The sequence below is a fragment of the Xiphophorus hellerii genome, chromosome 24, assembly GCF_003331165.1.
Source record: "Xiphophorus hellerii strain 12219 chromosome 24, Xiphophorus_hellerii-4.1, whole genome shotgun sequence".
NCBI lineage: Eukaryota > Metazoa > Chordata > Actinopteri > Cyprinodontiformes > Poeciliidae > Xiphophorus > Xiphophorus hellerii.
This window is the reverse complement of record NC_045695.1, coordinates 12,825,113-12,845,323: the sequence shown is the minus strand read 5'-3', so window position 1 is coordinate 12,845,323 and position 20,211 is coordinate 12,825,113. Positions and strand designations below refer to the sequence as shown.

The 20,211-nt window shown below is 39.6% G+C and overlaps 1 protein-coding gene and 1 long non-coding RNA gene across 2 annotated transcripts; both read right to left on the bottom strand.

Annotated features, from left to right (window-relative positions):
• Positions 1–217: 217 nt before the first annotated feature.
• LOC116715482 (NACHT, LRR and PYD domains-containing protein 12-like) lies at positions 218–19,968 on the bottom strand. Its single transcript, XM_032555891.1, has 4 exons — positions 19,964–19,968; positions 19,806–19,919; positions 915–1,067; positions 218–397 (listed from the first exon to the last, which is right to left on the bottom strand). The coding sequence occupies exons 1-4, from the start codon at positions 19,966–19,968 to the stop codon at positions 304–306; spliced, it is 366 nt and encodes a 121-aa protein (XP_032411782.1). The 3' UTR covers positions 218–303.
• LOC116715966 (uncharacterized) lies at positions 7,108–10,685 on the bottom strand. The gene is made up of 4 exons (XR_004338301.1): positions 10,414–10,685; positions 9,228–9,283; positions 7,626–7,783; positions 7,108–7,155 (listed from the first exon to the last, which is right to left on the bottom strand). It is a non-coding gene; the product is annotated as an uncharacterized LOC116715966 (long non-coding RNA).
• Positions 19,969–20,211: the final 243 nt, after the last annotated feature.

The following is a 20,211-nucleotide window of genomic DNA, read 5'->3' as shown; positions in this document are numbered from 1 at the left end:
CCATTCTCAGACCATTTCTGGTTCCAGGATGAAAATGAATCAGAGAGAAAAAAGATCAACTTTCCAGTTGAATCCAGTTCAGATCAAAACTCCATGAAGCCTCTAAATGGAGCCCAGTTTGAATTGGATCTTTATTGATCCAAAGAGACAAACAATATCAACACTAAATGACAGACATGAGAAATAAACAGGAGGAAAATCTTGGAGGTCAGAGGTCATCATCATGATCCAGTCAGAGTCTCTTTAGACTCAAACTGCTGCAGCTTCAACCTCTGAGGATCAGCAGGACACTGAGACCATTCTCTACTTCACAGAGATCTGAACCTGCCATTTTCTACTTTCCTGGGACCAGTCATAATTACGGTAAGCTCTACTGTAGACATGCTGTGGATCGCACCTGCAGAGAGAAGAAGGAAGGAGAGAGCAGATCAGTGAGTGTTTCCAGCCTCTCTCCAGCAGCAGTCAGTGACGCAGCACATCCACTAGATGGTTTCCAGGCTGCAGTCAGACTGATCTCAGAGCTGTGACCAAGATGAACCTGATCAGTTGTTTCCTGTTGAACTGAGAGAACAAACAGATCTGAGATCAGATCTGCTGCTGCCACAGTTTGATGGATGAGGACCACTGTCTCTAGACATGTTGGACGGCTGGACGCTGGAGTCCAGCTGGACTTCCTGGAGACATGGACACAGCAACAACACTCATCTTCACACCAACACAAACAGGAACACGGCAAGCTGCTGCTCCTCTGATTGGCTGATTGCTGTCTCTGTGTCCAATCAGGAAGCCTGAACCATTCTCCTCCCACTGAGAAGCTGCAGCTTTACTGGGAACACTGGATCTTTGCTTTGATGCTAACTGGGTTTAGTTCAATATGCTGACAGGAGCTGGACTCACTACAAACATTTACTTACCATAGATGATCTACAAGATTGTTCAGCTCCTGAACATCTGAATCCATCAGGTTGTTTCCTCTCAGGTCCAGTATTGTCAGACGGGTCGGTTTGGACTTCAGAGTTGAGAACAGAGAAGTCCAGCTGGTCTCTGACAAACTGCAGCTCCTCAATCTGAATAAAGAATAAAAGATGTGAGCTGAAGCCAACAGGATGCAGGTTAACCAGTCCAACAGAACCAGTTAAAGATTCTCATCAATATTAATGCCAACAAGCTGCTGCTTCAATAAAGACCTGCTGACTTCAGAACCAGAACCAGAACCAGAACCTGGTACTGGGTCATGTTGTGTTGGAGGATTTTAGTCAGTAAAATCATTCCAGGTTCTGATCAAAGTGTTGAAGCATCAATCATTGATTATTGATTTGTTCCTGTCAGATTCCAGGAATTCACTTTTCTAGACTGGGTTGAATGACCTTTGACCTGCTTCACATGAGGGGGATTTCTACACACTGGGGGTCCGAATGCTGTCCTGTTCTGACCTCAGATCAGCAGGTCCAACTCAGTTACACAGAGGGACTAAATTAAACTCTGGATCCAAGTCCAGGAACAAACTCAGAAAATATTTATTAGAACAGAAGAAATTAATTTGATTTATGATCAATTATATATAATTATTCACAGAAATATCAATAATTATATAATTAAAATACCTCAATGTCTCCAGTCTGCAGCCTTCAGTCTGTAGAAAACCACAGAGCTCCTTCACTCCAGAATCTCCCAGGTTGGTTTTGATCAGGTCCAGTTCTGTCAGGTGGGTCCGTTTGGACTTCAGAGCTGAGAACAGAGAAGTCCAGCTGGTCTCTGACAAACTGCAGCTCCACAAGCTGAATAAAGAATAAAAGATGTGAGCTGAAGCCAACAGGATGCAGGTTAAAACTGAAACATGAACAAATAAATAATAAAAATGTAGAAAATTAATTTCCCTGAATGTAAAAGAAACATGATGAACTGATTCTAACATCTGATCCAGTCAAACTGGTTTAAAGAGTCCAAACCAGCAGAACCAGAACATTTGATCAATAAAGAAACTCAAAGTTTTCTATCAGCCTGGATGAGTTGAGCTATTTCTGCTGGTTCCTGATCATCAGCTGGAGACCCGACTTGGTAACTGGATCAGAACCACTCAGTTTCTTCATTAATGGCCTTGGGTTCTTATTAAAGCTGCTGAAAGCCAATGGAGGCCATTATTTCCTAAGGAGACGTGACCTGATGAAGCATCATCACAGAGACGAGGCTCCAACCGACTGACAGCTGTCAGACTGAAGAGGACGGTTCCTCTCTGACCCGGCCCAACAGAACCACAGCTTCAGGACAAAGCTGAGGAACCTGCTGCTGCTGCAAACCTCACTTTCATTCATTTCATCTAGATTTGCTTTTCTACAATCAGTCATTTCTTAGATTTGGTCATTAATGATGATTTGAACTTGTCAGTGTTTGTGGCTCGACTCTGGAGGAACAACATTTCATTCTGGATGTAAAGATGAGAATCAGAAATGAGAAATAAAACAATCTGAATCTTTACCAAACCAAACTGAAACATCTCCATCATTAATTCACATCATTTGAATTATTTTACTCATTTTGTTCATCAGTAAAAAACATTTTAAAGTAAAAAACTGAAAAACAAAGTTCAATAATCTCAAAGTTTGAAATAAGAAAAAAAATAATATATAAGGTAAAAAGTTTTAGAGATTTTATTCTGACATTTAAACAGGTTGTTTTAAAATAAAATATATTAGAATAAAAGCATTAATTAAACTAATGTTTAAAGTATAAATGAATAATTTTATTGTATAAATAAAGAAAACAAACCTCAGATTCTTCACTTTACTGACTGAACTCTCCAGGATCTCAACCAGAGGCTTCAGATCAGAGTCTCCACCTTCATTTATGAGGATCTGATTTATTTCCAGTTCAGTCAGATCTGGGTTGGACTTCAGAGCCGAGGCCAAAACTTCACATTCAGCCTTTTGGAGCGAACAGCCACCAAGTCTGTGATTAGAGAAGAAATAAATTCAGTTCTAATGAAATCAATCTGGATCATAAACAGACTAAAATATGATAACAGTGATGTCATCATCTGATCAACATCTGATCTTCAATTTACTGAGTTTGACCCCACAGAGAATCTGTGCAGTTCCTGGTTAAAGTCCAGGTTCTGGTTCTGGTTCTGGTCCAGGCTTCATGTCCTCAGACCTTCAGCTGCAGTCAGATGTTGAAGATCTTCTATCATCTGTGAAGGAAAGTTCAGTTTTCTCTGCAGCATCTGATGGAGCTGCAGCATCAGAGCCTCAAAGGAGCTGAAGCAGCTGATGAAGAGGCTGACTGAGCTGATGAAGGAAACTACTGGAGATGATGGAGAGGAGGAGGAACTGCTCACAGCTCGGACTTGGACTAGACCGTGTGGCTCAGAGGAACAAAGGTTTGGATGTCAGAAGAAATTGTTGCTAAACTCTTAAAGAGCTGAAGACCAAAACAGAGCGTTTGGGTCCAGCAGCATTTTTCATGGTGAAGCAGTGAAAGTTCTCCAGTAACTAGAAGAGGCTGGGATGTCTAAAGAGTTGAAGCTCATGTCTCTCCAGGTCTTCATGGCTAACAGCTTCAACAAAAGCTGCAGATGAAGAGTTGATGAGGAAAATGGTTCCAGCTCTGGAAGCAGAGTTCTCAGAGCTTTGGGAGGATCTGACAGAAACTAGGACTTTTTCTGGAGCCAGACAACAATCACCACATTTTGCTCTCATTTACAAACTCAGAGGAAACTAGTGGGAGGAGGAAAAGTTGGTTCACTAAGTTTCTAACTGGTTTCCATGACAACAGCAGCAATTATTGGGGTTATTTTAAAGTGTCCATCAAACCTAAACAGTGATTTTATTAAAAAAAAAAAGACAAAGATCCTAAAAGGAGTAGCGGCTCAATGAGTGAAGAGGAGTTTAAAGTGTAAAAGTCTCTCTGGCTGATTGGATCTTTCAGACAAAATAGATTTTTTTCTAGAGTTCAGGGTTTTCTATTCATTTAAACATGAAAACTGATAAAAAGATAAATATTTTTAAAATGATCAAAATGTCTAAAACCAGAAGCTGCAGCTGTCCTGGATGAGCTGAATGTTTAGATGGTTGAATGGCTGAAATAGTCCAGAGGATGAAGGAAGAAGTTAAAGACCAAAAACATCCAGAAGCAACTTGAAGAAGAAGAAGAAACAGGAGGACAATAGAGCTGAATCAGCATTCACACAATGAAAACATCTGGACTCACCGAGCCTTTCTGCAGTTCCTCACAGCTGGAACCAGTCTCAGTCGTCCATCATATGATGTGTTGTACTTCTCCAGGTCCAACTCATCCAGAACCTCTGACATCTGCAGCATGAAGGCCAGAGCTGAACAGTGAGTCTCTGAGAGCTTCTTCCCTGAATCCAGCAGCCGTTGGATCTCCTGATAAAATGAGACGTAGTTCATCTCCACCAGACAGTAGAAGATGTTGATGCTTCTGTCAGGAGAGATTCTATCAGTGTCCATCATATCTTGGAAAGCATAGATTGTTTTAGTGTTCGTTTCAGTGTTCATCTCCTTCAGGTTGGTGATGATTCTCTGGATGGTTTCTGGACTGTTCTCTGTCTGACCCAGCAGATCTTCTAAGAGTCTCTGGTTGGACTCCACAGTGAGACCATGAAGGAAGCGGACAAACAGGTCCAGGTGGCCATTTTTACTGCTGAGGGATTTCTCCATGACTTTCTTCATGAACTCATCTAGAGATGTTTCTCTGTATTTTTCTCCCAGAAACGTCTTGATCACCTCTGACTTCCTGCTGGTGAAACAGTGGAGCATGTAGACTGCAGCCAGAAACTCCTGGATGCTCAGATGAACAAAGGAGTAGACGGAGATGTCGCACGTCCCTCTCTCTCTTTGAAACATTTCAGTGAACACTCCTGAGAACAACGCAGCATCTTTGATGTTGATGCCGCACTTTTTGAGCTCTTCGTCATAGAAGATCAGGTTTCCCTCCAGCAGCTGCTCAAAAGCCAGTTTTCCTAGAGACTCAATCAGCTTCTTGTTCTCTGGACTCCAGATTGATCTTGTCTTTTTTCCTCCATCATACTTTTCCTTCTTGATTGCGAAGTTAACCTCCAGGAATGCTTTGTACATCTCAGTCAGAGTCTTTGGCAGTTTTTCTCCCTCTCTGGTCTTCATCACATCCTCCAGAACTTTAGCAGTGATCCAGCAGAAAACTGGGATGTGACACATGATGTGGAGACTTTTTGATTTCTGGATGTGGGAGATGATCCTGCTGGCCTTCTCTTCATCATCTCTGAATCTCTTCCTGAAGTACTCCTCCTTCTGGGGGTCAGTGAACCCTCTGACCTCTGTTACCATGCCAACACACTCAGCAGGGATCTGATTGGCTGCTGCAGGTCGTGTGGTTATCCAGAGGAGAGCAGAGGGAAGCAGTTTCCTCCTGATGAGGTTTGTCACCAGAACATCCACTGAGCTGGACTCTGTAACATCAGTCAGGATCGGATTGTTCTTGAAATTCAGAGTAAATCGACTTTCATCCAGACCATCAAAGATGAACAGAACCTGGAACGTTTCAAAGCTGCTGATTTCTTTGGTTTTAGAAAATAATTTATGAATCAGTCCTAATAAGCTGAACTTTTCTTCTTTCAACATATTCAGCTCTCTGAAAGTGAATGGAAATATGAAATCAATGTTCTGGTTGGTTTTGCCTTCAGCCCAGTCCAGAGTGAACTTCTGTGTTAACAGTGTTTTCCCAATGCCAGCCACTCCCATGGTCATCACTGTTCTGATTGGTTGATCTCTTCCAGGTGGGACTTTAAAGATGTCTTCTCTTCTGATTGTTTCTTGTTTCCTGGATGCTGTTTCAATGTGTCTGACCTCATGTTCCTGGTTGACCTCTCTAGTTAACCCCTCTGTGATGTGGAGCTCTGTGTAGATCTGGTTCAGAACGGTTTGATTTCCAGCTTCAGCGACGCCTTCAGAGAGACTCTGGAACTTCTTCTTCAGAGACGCTTTATGGTCACTCTGACACCGAATATCAAAATCTGAAGAAAGAGACAAAGACAGGAGAGGAGACACTTCAGCTGAACATAAGGAAAACAATAATTTTTTGATATTCTCAGAGACAATTTGTGCATCAGCTTTAATGGATGAGAAAAAAGTAAATCAATAAATAAAAAGCCCAAATTTTATAAAAACTCTGCATGGTAAGAATAACAAAAGTCACGACTGTAACTACGGTTCTATGAATCCCAGATGACCACCAGAGGCGGTGCTTAAAGCACTGGATGACGATTACCGACAGAGTCCTGAGAAATCACACACAGAAAAGAAACAACCCCGAAAACATGCCCACCTCACTGGGATGATGATGAGCGCTGGGATAGGATCCCAGGTGAAAGGTGGCCCAGTTAACCCTGTAAAACCCAGCAAAGGTATTTGGGGATGACCAAGAGGCTGCTGCACATATAGCCTCCAGAGTGACCCCAGACACCCAGCATCTCACGCTCACAGGACTCGGTCAGGTCGAGCTGAAATCGCCACTCTTGACCCGTAAACCGACGAGCGAATAGGCCAGGAAACACGGCTGCACAATGTAACAAAAGCAAACCTGAAGCAGCTACGATAATAAATAAAGACAAGCCAGATATGGAGGCACAATATAAGAAAAAGCAATCCCAAAAACGGAAATTAATTGAAACCTTCAATTCATCCATGTGCTGAAGATGTTTGACCATCAATCTGCAGGCTCTCTGTTCTTCTTCATCACAGCATCTATTTTGTTGCAGTCCTTGTCTGCTCTGGTTTGGTTCTTCTCAAGTTTACCTTCTATCTCTGAATGTTTAAAGACGCGATCTGATAGAAGGTCATCAAGGAGCTGTTAACTCTCAATATTATTGGTGAATATTGTGATGAAAATATTGACTGATTAACAAACATTTTCATCACTTTTTTTCTCCTTTCTTTATCATCACCAGCACATAAGTTCCAGTTACACCAGCTGAAATAATTGATCACTAAAAGACTTTTAAACCTTAAATTTCCAAATCTCAACTAAAGACGTGGATCTGGTCCAACAGAGACGACAGGAGGCTCTGATTGGAGGAGTTCAGTCTCACCTGGAGAACAGCTGCTCTGATTGGCTGTCGGCCGTTCAGCTCCTGTTCTGGGTCTTTCTTCACACTCACAGCTCCTGTAAAGACATTTCTTCATCAGTGAAATATTTCACTATCAACAGGCTGGAGCTGAACATGTTCATGAAGGTCCAGCCACAAACTAGAGACCAGAACTGGGTCAGAACAGAACCTGAGATCATTGATGATCTCTGGTTTGAAGTTCTTCATTGTATCATATCTGGTATCATGACTGATACCAGTGTTCCCAGTCTGGAAGCTCCAGTGCTTCACTGGGTTTAGAGACAATCTGAGTCGTTGCTCCTCACATTGTTGGTTGTTTTTGTTTTCATGCAACATTTTCATCATTGATTCATTCAGACTTTCATTCAAACTCTGATTTACTGACCAACATCCTTCATGACTAACTTTAAATTAATATCTCAGAAAATTAAGTTACTGTTTATTAAAACACTGAAGATCAACCAGTTAATATCTTTTATTTTATATCTATAGATTCACATGAATCAGTTAGAAAATGGTTTCTTACTTTCTGTCTGATGGTTCAGGTTCATTACTGAAGTATAGAGGATGATCTTTGGACCGGTCACTCCTCATAGATGGACTGATACCCATCTTTCATCTTCTGGCCTTTTGGAGAGAGAAACCAGAACCAGTCAGTCCAGTGATCCGGTTCCAGTAACTGTCCTGTGAAGCAGAAAGCTGGTTCCCATCATGTGTTCAGAGGATCAGAGTGAATCATTTGAATGAATGAGTGAACATTTCCTATGAACTAGTGAACTTATTTAGCTCCCAGTGGACTTGAACGCATCATGACTCTATTGTAGCTCTGTATGGAGGGAGTCAGTGAGCAGAAGGTTCTGAGGGAGCAGCAGCTCAGGTCGGGTCCACAGCTCTCCTCCAGACAGAACCGGGTCCAGCTGGGATCTCAGCAACATGTCAGCCTCTGTGTGCAGCTCAGCAGGATTTCCTCTCAGCTCAAGAGACACAAAGCAGCTTTCAGGGACCACAGCATCCAGCTGAGGTACCAGCTGGACCCACTGCAAGGAATCATGGGTAAACAGCTGCTTCAATAGGGGGATGAAGCCCCCAAACACTCAGCGAGGCCTGAAACATATTTAGTCTATTGATCTGATTGAACTTCAAAATAAAGAGACACATTAATGCAACTCTTTTAGTTAGAAACTAGTTTGTTACAACTGATCTAAAACGTTTGTGAAATTATTTATTTTATTATTATTGCTCCATTTAAAAGTTTTGTTATTTTTAGGGTTGAACCGACTGCAGTTTTCTGGCTGATCGATTCCGATTTTGCAGATACTGATTGCTAAACACAGCAACCTTTCAGGTAAGAGTCAGTCTGGATCTGGATGCATTTTTCCAGCAGAGCTTTGAGAGACAAAGAGTTTCTTCCTGCTGAAAGGAGCAACAAGAGGAAAACCTGGAAAAAGACCAAACTCAGTGAGGAGGAAGAGAGGAAATCTGTGGACGGCTTAAAGCCGGTTCTGATCCACAGACAAGAGAAACATCAGTTTCTGCTGAACCCCAGACTGATGAGGGACGGAGTGATGTGATTCACTTCCTGCTGATTTCAACAAGCAGAGAAACTAGTTTACAATGTTTTAGTTCTGCTTTTTAGGTTAAAACACCAGAGAGAGTCGCTGCAGCAAGAACTGATGGACTGTAAAAGTTACATTAAGTTCTCAGTTTATTTAGATTAAATCTGAAAAGTTCATTATTGCTCCACACAAACAGATCAGCTTTAGATGCTGCTGTCATGGTAGATCATAGCTGATCATTCACCAGGTTAACTGCGCAGTAACTGAGCTGTGTGTTTATAGTGTGTTCAATATTTCTCTTTTTGTTCCTTATAGTCGCATAATGTAACCTCACTTAGCATCACTTTATAAGCAGCAACGTCTCACAATAAAGTTTTTCATTTGATCTAATTCCTTTCTAGATCAGGCCTTCAATAAAGTAAACAGAGCGCTGCTGCGGGGACCAGGCCCTATGAGAGCCGAGCGACCCAGGCCGAGGTGACTGAGGCCCCGGGAAGCCTCGGTGGGTTCATCGGTTAGAAAGGCTCCAGAGAGCCGAGAGACACGGAGGGACCCGGAGCGGCAACACTTACCTCTAGTAACAAGTCAGCAAGTTATTTCCATCCTGCAGCTCAAAATGGAGGCTGATCTGAAGGAGACCAAAGTTGGTTTCAGTTTTTATTTCCACAGGAAGTTACGTAACTTGTGTTTTCCTCTAGAGCCAAAGTTTGATTCATCTGAATAAACATTAATAGTTCAGTTAGATTTAACAGAGTGAAAAAACTAGAGTGAAGATGGAAAAGCTTCAGTATTTCTGTTTTGCTGTTAGTGAAGCAGATCTGAAGCTGAGCAGCTTTTTTCATGGATTCAGCAGAAAACCAGCAGAACAAACTGCAGTTTAACAGGCGTTTGATGGAGGATTATGAGCGCTCACTGCCCTCTGGTGGTGAACTATCGCAACTACAGATATTCCTCTTCATATTAATTACAGTTTATTTGATCTCATTTTCACTTTTATCAGGCCAAATCAAATCAGCTTACATTAATGTTGAATAAGAGTCACTGCAGGGTTAGTACATGGAAATGAAAACTAAACTTACTTTAGTAAAAATCCTCCAAAAAAGATTAATTGTGGGTAATTTTGAGAATCAAAATGTAAATAAATGTAAATGTAAATAATAAAAATGTGTTTGATATAAAATCCAAACAGCTGAGACCATAACATCACACCGGATGAAAACACATAATGGATAAATATTATATGGAAAAAGTTAATAAAGTTTAAAATATTAGTACTTACTTAAATGCAGTATTTTGTATAAGTGAATTCATTTATGAATAAATGTATTACACATACAACATTATGCTGCTGATGTTAATGTCATTTAAATACTTTTATCTGTTTTTAAAGACTGTCTATAGAAATAACAATATTATACGGTGGTGGTGCAAAACCTCACCGGAGTTTGATTTGCTGCTTTAAAATAAAAGTTTCGGGAAGGAAAGAAGAAAAGTAAAATTTATTATTTAATATGAAAACTAATTGAGAAAATTAACTCGTTTATATCGCTCTTAATGTGAAAGTACTCACAGGAAGTGAATGTGGTTTGTAAACGCTCTAACTTTATCAAGTAGCTGTAGTTACCATCTGGGTCCACTAGAGGGCAAAACCCGCCCTGCTCTGATAATAATAGTTCAGTTCGCGGCTCTGCAGCTAAAACATCAACATCATTCTGACTGTTTCCAGGATAATTTAACTTTTCATAAATATTTTCCTACCTTCAGACCGGAAGCTCAGCATCTTATCGTCTAAACCAGAGTTGTAGAGCTTTGATTCAGCTCTGTTGGAGCTGAAGCTCCAGTTTAGGAGCCACAGCTCCTCTGAAGCTGCTGCTGGAGCCTGTTAGCATCGTTAGCTCCGCTCAGAGTCTCTGCGGCTGTTTTCATCTCTGTGGAGCTGCTTCTAGTTCACACTGACAGATAAAACATTGAAATGAACCCAGGAGAAGAATCTGTCTTCATTTATCTCACTGGGAATCAGTGAGATAGAAGTGAGAATCTGCGATTAAGCTATAAAAATTATAAACACACTTCCTGTGACGTCTTTCAAAATAAAACACCGGAAAATATAATAACAGTACAGTTCTAGTTTAAAGAAGCTTAACAAAGAAGCTTTCAAGGAAAAAAACTGTATTGATTAATTAAAATGTTCCCATGTATTTTATTTAAACATCTTCAGTTTGAATAACGCAAAAATAAATTTCTGCCGTAATTAGAAGCTTTAAAATCTAGATCAACTGAACAGGATGCTTCCGTCTTTACTAAATAAAGATGAAAGTTTTTAATTTTATACTTTATTTCTTTGTTGATCTGAATACAGAAACCTAAACATAACGGAGGACTAAAATAAAGTTGCTGTTACTATATTTGTACACAAACAGTTACATAGAAAAAACACAAAGAACATTATTAAAAACTTTATTGTCTCATTAAACACCCAGGAACCAACATTCGATAGAAGAAATGTGAAAAAAAATAACATAACATTGGTGCAAAATACTGCAATTCCCAATATTCCTTTAAGACCCAGCAGATGTCGCTGTAGCTCCATTCAGAGAAGAGAAGCTGCAGCTTCGCTCTGATTTTCTCCTCTAATTTTACATTCAGCATATTTATCAGGTATTTCCTGTGGATAAAAATATTTGCAGCTCTCCCTCCGAATAAAAAACAACCCAGAATTTGGAGTGAAAAACTGTGACTCACCAAATCGAGACAGCTGTTTCCTGCTAATTATCTCGGAGGAAAATTGTGCAAAAAAAACTTCCTGGAAAACCGAGAGTGACTAAAACTTCCTGAACGAGTTCCTCGATGCCATCTGCTGGCAAAAAGGACACAAAGACGCTTTAATCCCTCGTACTGTTGATGTTCCTCTGGCCTCCTGCTGCGTTTCCCCTTCGGTTGCAGCGATGTCTGAGGAAGAGGAGGAAGAGGAGAAACGATGGTGTCTCTGGGACGACAGAGAGAAACAGAGCAGCCTTCACCTCAGCTTCACCTTTCACCATCTGCAGCTTCTGCAGTTTAGCAGCAGCAGCAACCAGATTATGTGCTTCTTTTAGTAATAATTGGAGTTTAATGGCTGCTTGAGATGAGATAAGTCACGATCGGCTGAAACCATCAGTATATATTCACACCGGCTGAAAATCTGAAGAGAAACTATTATCTAGAGCTTATAATTAAGTTGCAAGATGAACTTTGATGCATTTGTAATACAAAGAACTGCTTGAGTCAAAGAACATCTAGAAACACATCGAAGCCGAGAGAAACGCAGAGTTACGGCAGGTTGCTTTGAATTATGCAACTAAACACTTCAGGAGGTTGAAAACATATTTACACTAAAAAAGAGATAAATATGATTTTTCTCAGGTTGAAATGAATCAGATTAAACTTTCTCTGTTTTAGGTCACTGAGGAACATTATTACTTTTTTCTCATTTCCTCAGTTTTTGGTTGATTCACCTTGAAAGGAGCAGAATTATGTCTTTTACAGGCACATAATGTCAGCATCAGTTATAAAAAAAATGCAAAATATATCAAATATAACTTACATAATTGGACTTAGTCATTTAACACCTTGAAATTGGGTCTCTGTCTCTTTAAAAACTCCCGCTCTTTCTCAAACTCCGCCTTCAGGAAGTCATCACAACATGGTTCCTCTATTAACCCTTTAACAGTTTTTACCAACGTTGAACTGAGAAGCAGCTCAGCAGATTCACCAAATGTTTGCTAACTGCTGCTGGCTAGTCTGAAGGAGCTGAGTGTGGGAGGAGCTGCATCTCGGAGGCGGGGCTACGTCCACCCAGACGTTTTTGGACAGCTGAATGGTTGCCGTGGAGAACAGGACATTACCTGTCCAGATCGCTACAAAAACATTGACAAAAAAACAGAAATATAAAATACAGCAGACCTAATTCAAACCTCAGACTGAAGAACTTTTGGCCTCCAACTCACTTAAACTTAAACATTTAAACTCTTTTAAATACCAGATTTCTCTGTGCTAAAGCTCTATTAATTAATGAATTCATCACTGAGCATAATATCAATGTTATGTTTCTGACAGAAACATGGTTGAATGACAATAACGAACCGATCGTACTAATTGAATCAGCGCCTCCTAACTACAATTTCTTAAGTGAGAATAGAAAACATAAAAAAGGAGGAGGTGTGGCTTCCATATTTAAGAATATACCATACCAACTTTATTTATGAAGCACTTTATACACCGACAGGACCAAAGTGCTATACACAATCATAAAATACAATGCCATTATAAAATAGAAAAGATTGAAATATAAAATACATACAGACACAATAAAACAAAGTGAAACCTCTCAGATTGTGCCAAAAGCCAAAGAAAAAAGATCCTAAATCCAGGAAGATAGAGCACATAACACCAGTTTTAAAGTCCCTCCACTGGCTCCCTGTAGCTCAAAGAATAGACTTTAAAATACCGTTGTTAGTTTACAAATCACTGAATGGCTCAGCACCACAATACATTAAAGATCTGCTGTTGTTGTATCAACCTTCCAGACCTCTCAGGTCTTCCGGTTCTGGTCTGCTTTGCATCCCCAGAACCAGAACCAAACGAGGAGAAGCAGCTTTCAGTATCTATTCACCACAGATTTGGAACAAACTTCCAGAAAACTGTAAAACAGCTGAAACCCTGACTTCCTTTAAATCTCAACTAAAAACCCACTTGTTTAGGATTGTAACGAGTAACTCGATTAAGACCTGAACATAAAGTTTATTCATCCAGATCCTTTCAAATTATTTACAAATTACAACTTGCACATTTACATTCTACTCTCTGTACTCCAACACAATCAACAGCTTTTAAATACAGAAAATGATGACAAAAAATACATTTTCTGTCACTGTCTTTATTCATCGGTGCACAAAAGCCTGACTAACCTTCATCCTGAAAAGGATGAACATTTAATTTATGTATGTACTCATGTTAACATGGTGAATTTAACAAACATGCCATAATCAAATGGTAACTATTACCTTGATAAGATCAGTCACAGAGCAGTTAGACCCCTAATACCTTTTTAATTTAAAGCATAAAAATGGAGAACACAACATTTTTGGTCTAAAGAGATATAAATCAAGTGTGTAGTCAGATGCATATTTTTTGCTAAGATTATGAACATGGTAGCATAAAAGTGCATCAAACCTAAACTATCAAAATGTTATTTAAGAAATTTAACGGAAAAGTGAAACTCCTAAGATTTAAAACAGTAAAAGTGTTTATTTCTGGCAATTTTGATGATTCTTTACAGCTACTAAAGACCCAAATTTTAGCTTCTCAGGAAATTAAAATATTAAAGACCAAAGAAAAAGAATTTTGAATAGAAATGCACCACAGCAAAAATAATCTGGCTCTTCATTGAGAGCTGTATGCAAGCATATTACAGAAAGGTGAGTGGAAGGAAAACTGTTGATTTAATGTTCCAATAGAATTTGGCACACTGTCTAAAGTACCAAAACCTTGTTTAAAGACCATTTTATCTCAGTATGTTTAGTAAGTAAACTTTCCAGATTTATTGTCAAGAGGATGATGAAAGTATGTCTGGGAGACCAAATAGCCAATCAAGATCGAGTGCATAAACTGGACAGTACCTGGGCATCTTTGGTTGGCCAGTAGTATAAATTCATTTGTTTTTTATTGGTCTTGTCTATTGTAAACACAAAATTAGTATCTGAGAAAGTACATTTTGAGTTTTCCTTTGCCATCACTCAGCAACAATTATTAAACAATTTGTCTCTATAAAAAATTTAAAAGACATTCTCATTTATTGAGATGTATCTTTATTGTGACCCAATTAATCAATTCTCTGATGGATTTTAAATGATTAATTCTGTCAATTAGCCTTTAGCATGTTTTCTTGAACCAAAAGGTCAGAACTTAAGGAGAACAACAAATCAGTATCAACAAAAAAAAACAAACCTCGTCGAGTATTTCTGTGATTAAATTTTAAACAACCCAACCCCTCTGACAACATAACAAGTCTGAAAATGGCCATTTTATGAATACACACATAATTAGGTCCTTTATAATGCAATAAAATGTATCAAGTAAATAGTGATGGTCAGTGTTTCTCACACTACATTACATATTGTGAGGTTGTTGTGTCTTCATTCCACGGCAGGACTTCACTTATCGCTACATATGCTTCATAAATAACCCTTAAAAATTCTTGTAATGAGTTTGTAGCCCTTCATATCTGCGAAACATCAAGAAATGAGAAAAACAAAAACAATATGCAACAAAACTACAGATAAATGCACAGATGGACTAAGTACATGATCACAACTCAAAAGGCAGAGGAAAGCACTTTAAACTTTAGTTTCAGCTTAGAAAAGAGCATACAAAAGTTTTGACTGGTCGTTTACTTGATTGTTTCTGAGATAAGTTAGGAAACTGTCTAAAAACACAAAGAAAACCTAAAAAAAAACATTTCTAGTAGTCATTTGTAAACATTCATAAAAATTCCTTCTCCCATCCTACAAACAAGCTTTAGCTGAGCTGAACCAGGTGTTTATATACATATGTGGGAACATCTGCAATAGCTGGTAGGTGCAGCCTAAAATACCTTAAACAATAATCATTACATCAGGATGAGACAGAATGGAAAAAAAACAAAACAAAAACTAAACAATTATATAACAGAAACACTTCAAGTTGAAGCCTGAGGGTGGAAAACAGGACTTATTCAAGATCTACAAACATGATTCCAGGAACTGGTTAAAATAAGATCTGATTTTACAAACAGATACCTGTATGGATAACTGCTAAAATAAAAATGTTTTTGCTGACAATATACTGGATGAGCCTGTGGGAGAGGTAACAATGTTGCAGGATTTAAAACAGTGCATCTTTCAATAGTTAGATGGGGTTGAGGTAAGAGAGTGGACATACATGAGAGATGCCTGGCAGGTGATAAGAATGTCATATTTGTCTGCAATAGTAGTGCTGAGACGTCATGTGGTACTTTTAATGTTAATGGATGGGACAGAACTATAGGAGCACTAACTTCTACTGCCATAGAATGACGGCTCTCACACAGCGAGGCAAGGCGCACGCCACACTATCAAGTTTAGAAGAGAAATATGCTACTGGTCTCATTTTATCACCATGTTGTTGAACCAGTACAGAGGTCATAAAATGACCTTTACAATCCACCATCTGAACAAAATGTTGTTTTTGTTTTTTTTTATAGTTTGGTAGAGCCAGTGCTGTACTTCATACGAGGGCCTGCTTTTTTCTACAACGGGCCTCTTCTGCTTCATCTGTCCAAACCACAGGGGAGGACATTTTACTTCTATTTTAACTCCTGCCAAATGGCCATAGTTGGTTCTTCTTACTTTCTCAATGAAAATGAACCATCCCAAAATTAAATCAAGTTCTCAAATTCATTCATTTCCCTCAATTTTATTAATTTAATTATCAATCAAATAATCTCAGATTAAAGATTTCTAAACTCCATTCTAGAAAACACATTACTTTTATTAATTTTTAATCAATTCAGAGTAACTAGTTACATTTACTAGGATGGCTCAAAGTATCAAATCTCACTGAACTTTGCATTTCAAATTCACTATATTTTCAAATATCAAATGGTTAATAATTTGATTAGTTACTCAGTTCCTATATACAGTTTGTTTGCTATTTTGATTTTTACATTTTCTTTTCTGTTCTAATCACACATATTCATACTATGTAATCACAAATAAACAATAACGCAACAAACAAAGCATGAAACATTTGGTCTAGTCGTGGTCAGTCATAAATTGTCAGTCTATTCACAACCAAAAATCTACATCGTCATACCCTTCTTTGCGCATTTTCTTTGGATTTGACCTTTTTTAAAATTATTATTATTATGTTATACTGCAGTAAAGTTAGTTGTTTTTTTTTCTAATTTAGACGGCCGTCAAAGTTATAGTTTGTTATCCATTTATCTAAATGTTTTATTTTACGCGGATCCTGTTTTTCGACATATTTCCATTCATTTGATTTTAAACTGTCTGTTGGCTTATTTTTACTCATTCCTTTCCCCAATCTAAAAATAATAACTAAAATTTTAATGAAATTTGGCCCAGTTTGTCGACGCCTAGGGAGTCCTAAAAACTGGGGTTCTGTTCAGTAGGCCAGCAATTGAAACAACCTGTTGAGGTAACCCACGCTTCAACTCTTTCGAGTGGGGGTTCTTACCTCTGCATCCCCAAGAGGTTTGCTGGTTACAGTCCTACTGTTTTATATGAGGTAAAATACCAAGTGGTATTTATACCTCCGATCACTCACACAATCACACACTTTTTTTTATTTTTTATTTTTGTTGCGGAATTTAAGCGCCTGTTCTCGCAGGACTCCGTCGTCCTTTTTGTACCGGGTATTCGTCGGGCCCCATCTCCCTGAACAGGAAGGCACCAGGCTCCGTTCACCTAACCACGGAATTTTGCGCGAGGACTCTGCCGTCCTCCACGGATTTCGTGCAATATTTTTACCTGTTAGAGTCTAGAATTGACCCTCAGTCACTCGCCACTTTTAAACAAGAATCACTCACCCCCGTTGTCTTTCCCTGGAGCACCGTCAACCGTCAGATCCCAGCAGGCAGGTCGAGCGCCAGCCCTTGAACAGGATCTGATAAGTTTCCCCTAAGAAACTTGCCGTGCGCACGGACTGTACTGGGGTCGACCAGACCTGCAGGAATCCTTCTGGTATAATGGCGACTGGCAATCGAAGGACCAAGTAAATGTCAGGTTTAAACACCTATTGAGACAGATTTAACAAACACAAGAAAGACAAGAGAGTTAGATTCTTTTGTACTCGCGAGGAGAACAGCCAGAGATGTTTTCAGTCACACATCTCTTCCGTTCTGAAAACATATGTGTCCGTTCTCCCTTTTTATTGCTGTTACAGAGAGCGTCTCAAAGGGGCGGGGAAAACACTTCAATCACATGATTGCAACGTAAATGCTAGTCACTAACAAAACACATGGTGTCTACACACTAGAATATTCTGTTCCAGACACAGGATAACACAGAGCCAGTTGTACGTCTTCATGGCGACAGTTTTATAGCTATCTAACAGGTCAAGGATGCAGATGTTTCTGCTGAACGATAACCTGTTGAAAACGGTTCTCTGCTCTTCCTCAGAGGCCTTCTGAGAAAGGAATCAAAGTAATTCAACAACACAGAAACATTCTTTATGCTAAGATGAAACAAATAAAGGCATATAAGACAAGAACATTATAAAGGCACATGAAACAACAAATATTTGATAATAATATATATAATTTACCTAACATTCAGGTTCCACATGTTCCTGATAACTGCTCTAAGATCAGAGTTTCTGTAGGACATCCAGTTCTAAACTGGTTAAACTGGTTTCTCTGATGGAAGCTGAAGTTTCTCTGCAGTTTCCAGTAAAGCATCTTTTTATCTGTGGAGCTTTGAGGAACATTTTCATGTCAGCAGAAGGAAGAAGCAGCAGAGAAAAGAGGTTTGAAGTGTCTTTCATGGCTTCAAAGCTGAACTGAAAATGATTCCCATGTTTCCATTCTCAGACCATTTCTGGTTCCAGGATGAAAATGAATCAGAGAGAAAAAAGATCAACTTTCCAGTTGAATCCAGTTCAGATCAAAACTCCATGAAGCCTCTAAATGGAGCCCAGTTTGAATTGGATCTTTATTGATCCAAAGAGACAAACAATATCAGACACTAAATGACAGACACGAGAAAATAAACGGGAGGAAAATCTTGGAGGTCAGAGGTCATCATCATGATCCAGTCAGAGTCTCTTTAGACTCAAACTGCTGCAGCTTCAACCTCTGAGGATCAGCAGGACACTGAGACCATTTTCTACTTTACTGGGATCATCAGTCGGACAAGTCAGAATCATCGAGCCTGCAGAGAGAAGAAGGAAGGAGAGAGCAGATCAGTGAGTGTTTCCAGCCTCTCTCCAGCAGCAGTCAGTGACGCAGCACATCCACTAGATGGTTTCCAGGCTGCAGTCAGACTGATCTCAGAGCTGTGACCAAGATGAACCTGATCAGTTGTTTCCTGTTGAACTGAGAGAACAAACAGATCTGAGATCAGATCTGCTGCTGCCACAGTTTGATGGATGAGGACCACTGTCTCTAGACATGTTGGACGGCTGGACGCTGGAGTCCAGCTGGACTTCCTGGAGACATGGACACAGCAACAACACTCATCTTCACACCAACACAAACACAGGAACACAGCAAGCTGCTGCTCCTCTGATTGGCTGATTGCTGTCTCTGTGTCCAATCAGGAAGCCTGAACCATTCTCCTCCCACTGAGAAGCTGCAGCTTTACTGGGAACACTGGATCTTTGCTTTGATGCTAACTGGGTTTAGTTCAATATGCTGACAGCAGCTGGACTCACTACAAACATTTACTTACATTACAGTGTTTACAAGATTCTTCAGCTGCTGAACATCTGAATCCTTCAGGTTGTTTTCTCTCAGGTCCAGTTTTGTCAGACGGGTCGGGTTGGACTTCAGAGTTGAGGCCAAATAATCACAGCTGATCTTTGACAAACTGCAGCACCTCAATCTGAATAAAGAATAAAAGATGTGAGCTGAAGCCAACAGGATGCAGGTTAACCAGTCCAACAGAACCAGTTAAAGATTCTCATCAATATTAATGCCAACAAGCTGCTGCTTCAATAAAGACCTGCTGACTTCAGAACCAGAACCAGAACCTGGTACTGGGTCATGTTGTGTTGGAGGATTTTAGTCAGTAAAATCATTCCAGGTTCTGATCAAAGTGTTGAAGCATCAATCATTGATTATTGATTAGTTCCTGTCAGATTCCAGGAATTCACTTTTCTAGACTGGGTTGAATGACCTTTGACCTGCTTCACATGAGGGGGATTTCTACACACTGGGGGTCCGAATGCTGTCCTGTTCTGACCTCAGATCAGCAGGTCCAACTCAGTTACACAGAGGGACTAAATTAAACTCTGGATCCAAGTCCAGGAACAAACTCAGAAAATATTTATTAGAACAGAAGAAATTAATTTGATTTATGATCAATTATATATAATTATTCACAGAATTATCAATAATTATATAATTAAAATACCTCAATGTCTCCAGTCTGCAGCCTTCAGTCTGTAGAAAACCACAGAGCTCCTTCACTCCAGAACCTTCCAGGTTGGTTCCGATCAGGTCCAGTTTGTCAGGGGGTCGGTTTGGACTTCAGAGCTGAGAACAGAGCAGTCCAGCTGGTCTCTGACCAACTGCATTCCCTCAATCTGAATAAAGAATAAAAGATGTGAGCTGAAGCCAACAGGATGCAGGTTAACCAGTCCAACAGAACCAGTTAAAGATTCTCATCAATATTAATGCCAACAAGCTGCTGCTTCAATAAAGACCTGCTGACTTCAGAACCAGAACCAGAACCAGAACCTGGTACTGGGTCATGTTGTGTTGGAGGATTTTAGTCAGTAAAATCATTCCAGGTTCTGATCAAAATGTTGAAGCATCAA

What these genes read in the sequence shown, in the direction of transcription:
- LOC116715482 (XM_032555891.1), bottom strand. An exon ending in TGCAGACTGGAGACATTGAG is followed by an intron (nt 1,068 to 19,805) that starts GTATTTTAATTA and finishes TTCTTTATTCAG; the next exon opens with ATTGAGGAGCTGCAGTTTGT. An exon ending in AATCTTGTAGATCATCTATG is followed by an intron (nt 398 to 914) that starts GTAAGTAAATGT and finishes TTCTCTCTGCAG; the next exon opens with GTGCGATCCACAGCATGTCT.